The sequence below is a fragment of the Trachypithecus francoisi genome, unplaced genomic scaffold (genome assembly GCF_009764315.1).
Source record: "Trachypithecus francoisi isolate TF-2019V2 unplaced genomic scaffold, Tfra_2.0 Lachesis_group7, whole genome shotgun sequence".
Taxonomy (NCBI): domain Eukaryota; kingdom Metazoa; phylum Chordata; class Mammalia; order Primates; family Cercopithecidae; genus Trachypithecus; species Trachypithecus francoisi.
Window position 1 is genome coordinate 25,574,671 of NW_022681472.1, and position 12,254 is coordinate 25,586,924.

At 47.4% G+C, this 12,254-nt stretch overlaps 1 protein-coding gene and 1 pseudogene across 1 annotated transcript; one reads left to right on the top strand and one right to left on the bottom strand.

The window, feature by feature from the left end:
* Positions 1 to 7,679: 7,679 nt before the first annotated feature.
* Positions 7,680 to 7,807, bottom strand: LOC117079727 (annotated as a pseudogene).
* Positions 7,808 to 9,550: 1,743 nt separating this feature from the next.
* On the top strand, positions 9,551 to 11,033 carry LOC117078947 (small acidic protein). Its single transcript, XM_033202515.1, has one exon. It carries the CDS (start codon positions 9,691 to 9,693, stop codon positions 10,240 to 10,242), a length of 552 nt encoding a protein of 183 aa, XP_033058406.1. The 5' UTR covers positions 9,551 to 9,690; the 3' UTR covers positions 10,243 to 11,033.
* The last annotated feature ends 1,221 nt before the right edge of the window (positions 11,034 to 12,254 follow it).

Here is a 12,254-nt window from a genome sequence, read left to right on the forward strand (position 1 = left end):
GTGACCCGGCCCACGCAGATCCCCGCGTCGTCTTCTCCCCGCCCACTACTGCCATTGGCCGACTCTCGACTCGCCCTCTGTCCCCTGGGGTCGCGCACTTAACTCATCAGTTCTCCAAACCCTCCCCGGGACCCTAGTGGAGAGCACTCTACGCTGGCCTTCTAGGGCAGGCACTATTGCCTATTGCCGCTCCAGGCGTGCGGAGTCGGGGAGCAAAAAGCCTGACACGCGTGCTACCCAGGGCCCCCATATAAGGTCCCCCGCGCGCACACACACCCTGAACCGGAGCCCAGAAGGCCTGACTGGCGTCCCGGGGTCGAGCCCCTTAATCTCGGTTCCCAGTTCGGAAGAGCACAGCCCGCCCGAAGGCGGCGTGTGACCCGCTGGTGCACCTGGTGGGCGTCTGTTCCCGACACCTGGGGATGAGGCGGGCGCGCCCCGAGCGCTGGGAAGCGGCGCCTCGCGGGTTCCCGGCAGTGACACGTGGGGGCGTTGGGCCCGGCACCCCCGACGCTTCCGAGGTTTCGGGTGGTCGTTTTGCTCTTTCGGGCGCTTTTATTCCTTAAGTGGCTTTAAACGACCGAGGATGGGCCTCCTGCGCCGCCGCAGCTGTCACTTCCTTCGGGGAAGGCTCGCGACCTTGGACGCGCAGGCTCTGAAAACCAAAGTCCAGACCCATACCGAGAGCCCAAAGACCGCATTTGAATTCCCCTCGCCGGCCGTTGAGGGAGAGAAAAGGAGCGCTTAGTTCCATTCACATTCACAGAAGGAAGCGCCGAGGGTGGGGGAAACGCGGTCTTGCCGGGTGAGCCGGGCCAGGTTCCTCGCCTCCCCCCGGCCGCTGCTTCCTCTTAGCTGAATGGGGAGCGACCTGCCCCGGGCGCGGCCTTGGGGGCTGAAGACTGAGGTGCAGCCTCACCCCCGGCCTGGCAGCGGCTTGGAGGAGAGCGGGAAAGGAGGAACGTCCACCTGGCTAAGAGACGCCGCCAGAGTCCCTAAAGCTGGCGGGCGAGGGAGGCCGGGGTCCCGTATCTTCAGAGCGCCCGCAACCGGGCTTCTGGGCTTCTGGGTGCGGGGAACCTGACCCTGTAGCTTTCGCCAGGGCGCGGCGGGGCTCCAAGAGCGGAGGAAGGAGCCGGACTCGCGCCTTCGAGGGCGCGGGCGGCGTGCACTCAGCCTTATCTCTCCGCGCGCCCTGCAGCCCGCTCGGCCCCTTCGCTGCACCGGGTCGCCCTGGTCCCCGCGCCCGCCCGCCCCGACGCCTTCGCGTGGTTCCACGCTGCCCGCGGCCAGCCCCGTTTCGCTTCGCAAGGAGCGTGTTGTTTTCTCAGTCGAAATGGGATCAAGATCCCAGGGTTTCCTCGTCTCCTTGTTTTGAGGTGATAGGATCTTGGCCGATAGATCGAAAACGTGAAAAGTACCCGTCGCATCTTGTCCCAAGTGCCTCTGTGGAAGGATTGTTTACTTGGAAAAGTAGAATAAATTCTGTTGCCGTTTTCCTTCCGGAGGCGTCTTCACCCCAGAGCTCCTAGACCCACTGGCATTAGCTATACTTTCTCCTGGGCTTCACAGGTAGGATTTCAAGATTGATGTGGGGGCACTTGGGTGGTCTGTGGGTGGCAGGTCCTCAAGAGGCTGTTTTTTCGTGCACGGAAGTGTCGGAGCTTTATTTTAGCAGAAGCAACATCAAACCTTGTCTTGGAGGTTTGTTTTGCAAAGAATCCAGAGTTTACTATATTTGACACTATTTTTAAATAAGACTTGCTTGTTTTAAGGAGTTGGGAGAAATCGATAAAAGAAAAGTCGAAATCCTTGCTTTCCATTTCTACTGTAGGAGATAATCCTGATCAGCAGTTTGGTTTGCTCCCTACCCCCATTCCTTAAAAACAAACAAACAAAAACCACTATACGTTTAAATTGTGTAGGAGTACGCACGATTTTGTAAAAATAAAAATGGAATTATACTTCACCCGTTTCTGCAACGGCCTAGCTCCTACTAGTCATCATTCCCTATCAGTAGAGTAGAATTAACCTTATTTTATTCTTATTATTTTGAGACAGGGTCTCACTTTGTCACCCAGGCTGCAGTACAGTGGTTACGATCTTGGTTCTTTGCAGACTCTACCTCCTGGGCTCAAGCTGTCCTCCCGTCTCACCACCCGGCCCCCTCCCCTCAACTAGCTGGGACTACAGGCATGTGCCACGAAGCCCGGCTAATTTTTGTATTTTTTTGTGGAGACAGGTTTCACCATGTTGCCCAGGCTGATCTCAAACTACTGGACTCAAGGAATCCACCTACCTTGGCCTCCCAAAGTGCTGGGATTGCAGACCTGAGCCACTGCACCGGCAAATTTATTCTTTATAATGGTTGCATGGTACAGAATTTCCATTTTATAGGTGTGTCCATAGTTTATCAGCCTCCTCTTGAAAGGTATTTAAGTTGTTGCCAGTTTTTCAATACTTCCAGCAACTTACAGAAACACTGATATACAGATACATAGCTGTGTTACTGTGCCTTGTAGAAGAAATATCCAAGTGTGAACTTGCTGGATCAACAGGTATAAACACTGATCATTTAAACAAGTACTTCAAGGTTGGGCACAGTGGCTCATGCCTGTAATCTCAACACTTTGGGAGGTTGAAGTGGGTGGATCACTTGAGGTCAGGAGTTCAAGACCAGCCTGGCCAACATGGTGAAACTCCGTCTCTACTAAAAACACAAACATTAGTCAAGCATGGTGGCACATGCCTGTAATACCAGCTGCTCAGGGGGCTGAAGCAGGAGAATAGCTTGAACCCAGGAGGCAGAGTTGCAGTGAGTCAAGATCATGCCACTGCACTCCAGCCTGGGTGACAGAGCGAGATTCTGTCTCAAAAAATACAAAATAAACAAGTACTTCAAACCATACCAATTTATACTTCCTCCAGCAGTGAGGGCAAGTGCCTGTTTCTCCATGCCTCATCTAACACTGAATATTGCCAATTTTTTTTTTTTTTTTTTGAGACAGGGTCTCGCTCTGTCGCCCAGGCTGGAGTGCACCTCAACTGTGCCAGCTCAAGAGATCCTCTCATCTCAGCCTGTCTAATTTTTGTATTTTTTGGAGAGATGGGGATTTCACCATGTTGCCCAGGCTGATCTCAAACTCCTAGGTTCAAGGGATCCACTTGCCTCAGCCTCCCAAAGTGCTGGGATTACAGCCACCATTTCTGGCCTTAAAAATTTTTATTTTCAGGCCGGGCGCGGTGGCTCAAGCCTGTAATCCCAGCACTTTGGGAGGCCGAGGCGGGCGGATCACGAGGTCAGGAGATCGAGACCCTCCTGGCTAACACGGTGAAACCCCGTCTCTACTAAAAATACAAAAAACTAGCCGGGCGCGGTGGCGGGCGCCTGTAGTCCCAGCTACTCGGAGGCTGAGGCGGGAGAATGGCGGGAACCTGGGAGGCGGAGCTTGCAGTGAGCCGAGATCACGCCACTGTACTCCAGCCTGGGCGACACAGCGAGACTCCGTCTCAAAAAAAAAAAAAAAAAAAAAAAAAAAAAAAATTTTTATTTTCGGCTGGGCGCGGTGGCTCAAGCCTGTCATCCCAGCACTTTGGGAGGCCGAGACGGGCGGATCACGAGGTCAGGAGATGGAGACCATCCTGGCTAATACGGTGAAACCCCGTCTCTACTAAAAATACAAAAAACTAGCCGGGCGAGGTGGCGGGTGCCTGTAGTCCCAGCTACTCGGGAGGCTGAGGCAGGAGAATGGCGTAAACCCGGGGGGCGGAGCTTGCAGTGAGCTGAGATCTGGCCACTGCACTCCAGCCTGGGCAACAGAGCGGGACTCCGTCTCAAAAAAAAAAAAAAATTTTTTTTATTTTCTTTCATAGAGACACAGCCTCACTCTATCACCTAGGCTGGAATGCAGCAGTATGATTGTGGCTCACTACTGCCTCCAACTCCTGAGTTCAAGCAATCCTTCTGTGTCAGCCTCCCCAGGAGCTAGGACTACAGGTATGTGCCACCACACCCGCCTAACCTTTTAATTTTTGGTAGAGGCAGGGGTCTTGCTATATTGCCCAGTCTAGTCTAGAACTCCTTGTGTAAAGCCATCCTCCCACCTCAGCCTCCCAAAGTACTGGGATTACAGGTGTGAGCTACCGCACCTTGGGAGTATTGCCAATTCTTTAATGCTGCCTGTCTTTCACATAAGAAGTAAAATCATATTCAAATTGCCTTTTAGTCATTTACATAACAAAGTTTCTTTTGAATGCCTGCCTATTGATGGGCCAGTCAGCAAGCCAAGTACAGGGAATACAACTGTGAATAAAGCAATCTTGATCCCCTTAACAGCCTAATGAAGAAGGTCTGTATGTGTGTGAATACTTGATGAATGAGTCACTATGAACTGCAATAAGGAGGGAAGAAAGTGCAGTACAAGTAACAAGGCCTCAACGTAGCCTGGGAGTACAAGAGAGTTATCCTAACCTATCATATTGGAAAGATGTGTAGAAATGAACTTGGTGTCAAGCCTGTAATCCCAGCACTTTGGGAGGCCGAGACGGGCGGATCACGAGGTCAGGAGATCGAGACCATCCTGGCTAATACGGTGAAACCCCGTCTCTACTAAAAAATACAAAAAACTAGCCGGGCGACGAGGCGGGCGCCTGTAGTCCCAGCTACTCGGGAGGCTGAGACAGGAGAATGGCGTGAACCCGGGAGGCGGAGCTTGCAGTGAGCTGAGAGCTGGCCACTGCACTCCAGCCTGGGCGGCAGAGCCAGACTCCGTCTCAAAAAAAAAAAAAAAAAGAAATGAACTTGGTGAAGGGGATGAGGACAAGTGGCACTCCAGGGCCACAGAACCCTTAATGCCAAGGCCCTAAGCCTGGAGGAAGCTTGGCTGATTCACAGAACTGGTGTGGAGGAGATAGTTTGAGGTTGGAATGTCGGCAGACACCAGGTCTTACAGAGAACACTTGCTAAGATGTAAGTATCCTTACAGCTTTACTTGCAAGTATTCACCAAGGAGTAGTAAGAAGTCACTAAAGAACTTCAGCATGCATATCATTAAATAAAATTCAGCATTTGTTTATGGTTCTTTTTTTGAAAGGTAAAATTTACAAATGATGAAATGCATGTATCTTGACTGTACCATAAGTTTTGACAGTTGACAGCTGGGTGCAGTGGCTCATACCTGTAATCCCAGCACTTTGAGATTCCGATGTAGGGAGGTCCCTTGAGTCCAGGAGTTGAAGACCAGCTTGGGCAACATGATGCAACTCTGTCTCTACAAAAAAAAATACAAAAATTAGCCGGGCATAGTGGTGCATGCCTGTAGTCCCAGCTACTCAGGAGGCTGAGGTGGGAGAATGGCTTCAGCCCAGGAGGTGGAGGTAACAGTGAGCCAAGATGGTACCACTGCACTGTAGCCTGGGTGACAGAGTGAGGCCCTGTCTCTAAAAAAAAAAAAAAAAAAATTATTGACTGGGTGCAGTAGCTCACACCTGTAATTCCAACACTTTGGGAGGCCAAGGCAGGTGGATCACTTGAGGTCAGGAGTTCAAGACCAGCCTGGACAACATGGCAAAACTCTGCCTCTACGAAAAATAGAAAAATTAGCCATGTATAGTGGCATGCCTATGGGAGGCTGAGGTGGGAGGTTCGCTTGAGCTGGAAAGGTGGAGGTTGCAGTGAGCTGTGATCGTGCCACTGCACTCCAGCCTGAGCTACAGAGCAAGACACTGCCTCAAAAAGAAAAAGAAAAAAAAAAAAAGAAGAAGAAAGAAAAAAACATTTCGACAGTTGTATAAACAGGTATAGCCTCAATCCCTATCACAATATAGAATTTAATACCCCAGAAATCCTTCAAGCCACTTCCCAGGTAATCCCTGTTCCCATCTCCTCCCCCAGTAACTGTTCTATTTTTTTCTTCTTCCAGACGTGCGGTTTTGCCTGTTCTGACTTCATGTAAATGGAATTTTATAGCACATACTCTTTACTGTATATTTCAAGAGCCTTAGCTCTTTGACAGGGGAGAAGCTTTGAGGTACCCTGAAAAAAACAAACAGCAACCACATTTATGTCCTACCACAGGTGTAATTATTGGAAGCCCATTTACAGGGGTTCAAATGGGCCTTGAAGTTTGGTTCCTGCCCATGCCCACCTTAACGACTTGCTTTTGCCAAGAGTATATACTGACAGCCAGTGAGGCGTGCCTGCTAGGGACAGTGTTGTTTGCAGTGGCAGCCAGTGTGTCCCTGTGGTGGTGGGTGGTCCCACCTGGGACCTCAGCAAGGCCCTCTCCACTGGAGAAACTCTGGTGCTTCCAAGAAACCATCCTGGGAACACCAGAGAGTATCTTCATGTATTTACCTCCAAATATACCTCAGTACTTTTTCTGTGATATGGGGGCCCAATTTTAGCCTCCTGTAATGGCTGCCTTAAACCCCTCCAAGGTCATGGAATTTTTTTCTTATCTCATTGGGCCGATATTTTTGTAAGGGCACCCTGTTTAGGGCATTTCTCCTAGCATCTAGATCATTCTAGACCTAGATACTACCTATTCCTTGGGTAGCAGTAAGGTATTTTGAAGTTCCACCTTGATAGGAATCCCCACTGAAGTTAGACAGCCTCATTGTTTCCAGAGCACCCGGACTTTATAAACAACCCCAAGACTAATCTGTCTGAGCATGCTAACTCTCTTCTCTCCAGCTGGCTGGCAGGCTCCAGTGACAGCAATCGCTTCTGCCATCTGGGCCATAAGGATCCATATTCTAGAGGTGATTTGAGATCTGTTACGGCAAAGTCAGACTGATCATTTCCTGCCTCTGTCTGCAGATCTGACGCATCAACAATCAGAGTCAATTATGGACTCTCCAAAGGTGTTTCCATTATATCTGCATGGGGCTTGGACAAATGCCAGTTTGGCATTTTCTCTTTTGAGATGGAAGGAGCATGGCGGAGTTCAAATAACTACAGTGATTGACAGACATATGTGTAGGAGAAAAGAACAATATTTCTTTTCTCTGTCACCCAGGCTGGAGTGCAGTGGCGCAATCTCCGCTCACTGCAACTTCCGACTCCCAGGTTCAAGTGATTCTCCTGCCTCAGCCCAGAACTGAGCTGGGACTACAGATGCCCATCACCAAGGCTGGCTAATTTTTGTATTTTCAGTAGAGACAAGGTTTTGCCATGTTGGCCAGGCTGATCTCGAGCTCTTGACCTCAAGTGATCCATCCAATCCTAGCACCTCCCAAAGTGCTGGGATTACAGGTGTGAGCCACCGTACCCAGGCATTATTGCATTATTTTTTCTTCTTCTTTCTTCTTCTCCTTCTTTTCTTTTCTTCTTCCTCTTCCTCTTCTTTCCCTTCTTTCCTTCCTTCCTTCCTTTCTCTTTCTTTCTTTCTTTCTTTCTTTCTTTCTTTCTTCTTCCTTCCTTCCTTCCTTCCTTCTTTCTTTCCTTCTTTCTCTCTCTCTCTCTCTCATTCCTTTCCTTCCTTCCTTTCCCTTTCCTTTTCCTTTCCTTTCCTTTTCCTTTCCTTTCCCTTCCCTTCCCTTCCCTTCCCTTCCCTTCCCTTCTCTTTCTTTCTTTCTTTCTTTCTTTCTTTCTTTCTTTTTCTTCCTTCCTTCCTTTCTTTCTTTCTTTCTTTTTCTTCTTTCTTTCTTTCTTCCTTCTTCTTTCTTTCTTCTTCCTTTCAATGCAGTCAAGTTTCCTGTATTTGGGGAAATCTCAAGAGTCAGCACATCTGGAGTGCAATTGATAAGCCTCATCCTGGGAAAACCACCTTCATGATCATGGAATCTTCCTTGGTCAGGTAAGTATATTGTAACAGTATTTCATAGGATGCAAGATGGCTCAGCTAGAAATGTTGTCCATTTCATTAAGTAGCAGTGATTATATAGCTTGGGAGACCATTGGGTTCATGAGATCCTAAAACTAAGTAAGCCGAAGCCTCCCCGAGTTGACAATGACTGCCATTGCCTTGAGACAAAGTGGATAGGCCTTTGCCACTGGAGTAGGGAGCAAGGACATTACAGTAAACCATGGGTGGTTTTGGTTTTGGTTTTGTTTTGTTGGTTTCTGGGGCTCTTGTTGAGACAGATTCTCGCTCTGTCACCCAGGCTGCCTGGAGTGCAGTGTGGCGCGATCTCAGCTCACTGCAGCCTCTGCCTCCCGAGTTCAAGTGAGTCTCATGCCTCAGTCTCCCGAGTAGCTGGGACTACAGGTGTGTGCCACCACGCCCGGCTAATTGTATTTTTAGTAGAGACGGGGTTTCACTATGTTGGCCAGGCTGGAACCCCTGGGTGGTTTTCATGTCCTTGAGTTAAAACCTCAAGGACCTGAGCAGATCATCTATGAACCTGGAGAAAGGTTTATGGTAAGTTACAGCAGTCAAGGATGGGGGTTGTTGAAGAGCTAGCTCTAGCGTGTAAAATGCCTTTTCATGCTGTGTTCTCAGGAGAGGCGAGTCTGAAACCAAGAATTTAGTCAGGCCCTAAAGAAGAAGTAATTGCAGAGAAGCTGGGAGCTCCCAGTCCACAACCCCTCATGAGACCTAGCAATTAGTTTTTGGTGGTGAGTTTAGGGCAGTTCTGAGTGGAAGTTCAGTCAATCAGAGGAGAGTGACTTGCCTGAGACAAATCATGCTCTAGATAATGAACCTTTTTTCTGAAAAAACTTCAATTTTTTTTGAACAACTGTGCCCTTTTGTGCAAAAATAGAAGGTGGAAAGAATTCATTTTTAGTGCTTTTCTAATCTTTAGAGATTAGCAAAAGCTCATCCTACAGAGGAACTTTAAGGTCCTTGAGATCCTGATTAAGAGCTTTCTTTCTTTCTTTCTTTCTTTCTTTCTTTCTTCTTTTTTCTTCTTTCTTTCTTTCTTTCTTTCTCTCTCTCTCTTTCTCTCTCTCTCTCTCTCCTTCCCTCCCTCCCTTCCTTCCTTCCTTCCTTCCTTCCTTCCTTCTTCCTTCCTTCCTTCTTACAGGGTTTCACTCTGTTATCCAGGCTGGAGGACAGTGATGCTATTTCGGCTCACTGCAGCCTTGACTTCCCAGTTTCAAGCAATCCTCCCATCTCAGCCACCCGAGTAGCTGGAACTATAGGTGTGTGTCACCATGCCCAGCTAATTTTTTGTAGAAACTAGGTTTCACCATGTTACCCAGGCTGGTCTCAAACTCCTGGCCTCAAGAGATTTATACACCTCAGCCTCTCAAAATGTTGGGATTACAGGCGTGAGCCATCACAAGTGGCCTAAGAACAGGCCGGGTGCGGTGGCCCAAGCCTGTAATCCCAGCACTTTGGGAGGCCGAGACGGGTGGATCACGAGGTCAGGAGATCGAGACCATCCTGGCTAACACGGTGAAACCCCGTCTCTACTAAAAAATACAAAAAACTAGCCGGGCGAGGTGGCGGGTGCCTGTAGTCCCAGCTACTCGGGAGGCTGAGGCAGGAGAATGGCGTAAACTCGGGAGGCAGAGCTTGCAGTGAGCTGAGATCCGGCCACTGCACTCCCGCCTGGGCGACAGAGCGAGACTCCGTCTCAAAAAAAAAAAAAAAAAAGGACGACTGTCGCAGAGAAGGCCCGGAGGGGCTCTGCGTTCTGGAGTGGCGCTGCTTGGGCCGGTGGTGGATTGCAGGCTGCTGGTGTTGCGGCTGGGGAGAGCGGCTAGAGGGTTCGGCATTTTTCGTCGGGATCCCTGCAAGGATGAGTGCTGCCAGAGAGTCTCACCCGCATGGGGTGAAGCGTTCGGCCTCCCCAGATGACGATCTGGGATCTAGCAATTGGGAGGCAGCAGACTTGGGTAATGAAGAGAGAAAACAAAAGTTCTTGAGACTTATGGGTGCAGGAAAGAAAGAACATACTGGTCGTCTTGTTATAGGAGATCACAAATCAACATCTCACTTCCGAACAGGAGAAGAAGACAAGAAAATTAATGAAGAACTGGAATCTCAATATCAGCAAAGTATGGATAGTAAATTATCAGGAAGATACCGGCGACATTGTGGACTTGGCTTCAGTGAGGTAGAAGATCATGATGGAGAAGGTGATGTAGCTGGAGATGATGATGACGACGATGATGATTCACCTGATCCTGAAAGTCCAGATGATTCTGAAAGCGATTCAGAGTCAGAGAAAGAAGAATCTGCTGAAGAACTCCAAGCTCCTGAGCACCCTGATGAAGTGGAGGATCCCAAAAACAAAAAAGATGCAAAAAGCAATTATAAAATGATGTTTGTTAAATCCAGTGGTTCATAACTCCCAAACACTTAGTCTTTGTATTAAAAGTAAGCCTTATTGTTATAATGCACAGTGGAGGACTGCTTATAGAGCACAGACCTTTGTATTATAATTTTTTAAAAGGCCCTTTTAAATAATTACAAGGAGTGTTTGCTTTCAAATGCCATGGGTTACACTTTTATGGGCATGACTATAACCATTTTTGTAAAGAGTAAGAGTTGTATAAAATAAGAAATAAATACAGTACTCAACTTACTTTCATATTAGCATCATCAGCCCTCTAATTCACCGTATGGGGGAAACGCTTTTTGTTTGTGATAGCTATTTTATCATTTCCTTCATATTTTTCTCTTATAAAAATGTATTTGATACTGTGATATGTTCATGAAAAGTATACTTTAATTATTCTTGTTATAGTAGAGCTGTTCATCATGGAAATTTCTGCTGCCAGTCACAATCTAAATTAATTTTGGCAAAAGATTGGGTACTTAGTTTCCTGTTACTGAGTTAGCTCTACTCTTTTGGACCAAAGCAACATGAGAGCAAGTACTTTTCACACTTGTTAAGATGGGAGTTATAACTGTCATACATTTGGAATATTATGATCCCAAGTAGTCTTTTTATAATTTGGATTATATCGTATGTTAGATTTTTGATAAGATTTGGCCAATTTTTACAGAAAAAATGATTTCTCTGATCATTAGTTCTATCTATTTAGAAATATGTAAAACTGGATTTTTTTTTTTTAAAGTAACATGTGACCAAAGTTAATTTTGTCCCAAAGGTCTAAATAAAGAGCAGTTTCCCATTAAAAAAAAAAAAAAAAAAAGTGGCCTAAGAACTTATAAAAAGTAAGGAACCGCAGTGAATCTCTGAGGCATAACAGTCCATGTGTACTGTGGGTTCTCCTAAGGACAGGGGAATAGGCATTGAGTTAAGAGAACAGGTTCACTGGGCGCTGGTGGCTCATGCTTGTAATCCCAGCACTTTGGGAGGCCGAGGTGGGTGGATCATGAGGTTAAGAGATCAAGACCATCCTGGCCAACATTGTGAAACCCTGTCTCTATTAAAAATTCCAAAAAAAATTTAGCTGGGCGTGGTGGTGCTCACCTGTAGTCCCAGCTACTCGGGAGGCTGAGGCAGGAGAATCGCTTGAATCCGGGAGGCTGAGGTTGCAGTGAGCCGGGATCGCACCACTGCACTCCAGCCTGGGTGACAGTGCAAGACACTGTCTCAAAAAAAAGAACAAGTTCTAAAGAAGGCAGAACATAGATGCACAACTGTAAAATAGATGGCCTTGGGTGGGATTGGGGGAAAGAACAAAGTCCAGTATTTGGACTTGGCACTGCTAGAATGTGGGGTATAATTAAATTAATGATATCCCTAAGATCATGAATAAATCTGTACACTTATGCATTGAGTTACCTAATACTCAGGATAGGAGCTTGAGAAGGTTTTGTACAAAGAATAATGAGTCTTTTGCCTATTAGTCCTTCTGCTATGGGCCTTCATTGTTTTCTTCTGGCTTCAAGGGAATTGTACAAGGCTGGGTGAAGGTTGGGACCTGGTAAGTCTGAACCTTGACGTGCTCAGCCCCAGTAATCCTGAAATAGTGATACGTTTTTGGCTCATTACGACTTGGTACCACACAAAGATCTTCAAATTGTGTCTGGTGTATGTATTTGTATCCAAATTAGCTATGATTTGATTATGAATAGAGACACCCTCATGAATTTCAAGGAAGAGCTCCCTTCTAGGAAAATTTAATCTGGTGATTCCATTTCCATAATAAAGACTCCTCATTAAGTTTTTGCTGGTGTGATGTCTCAAGGGAAGGGTGTTTTTAGTAAAAAGACCAAGAATAACAGTGGCCAGGATACAGGGAGCAGCCAGGCAGATGGAGACATCCACCTCTTGGTTTTTGCTGACTCCAAGGACAAGAAATGAACTTGGCAGGGTTGTTGTTGAAAATGTTGCACCTCTAACCCTGAGTGTGGGCCAGAAGAGTTAATGATAATGCTTCTTGCAAG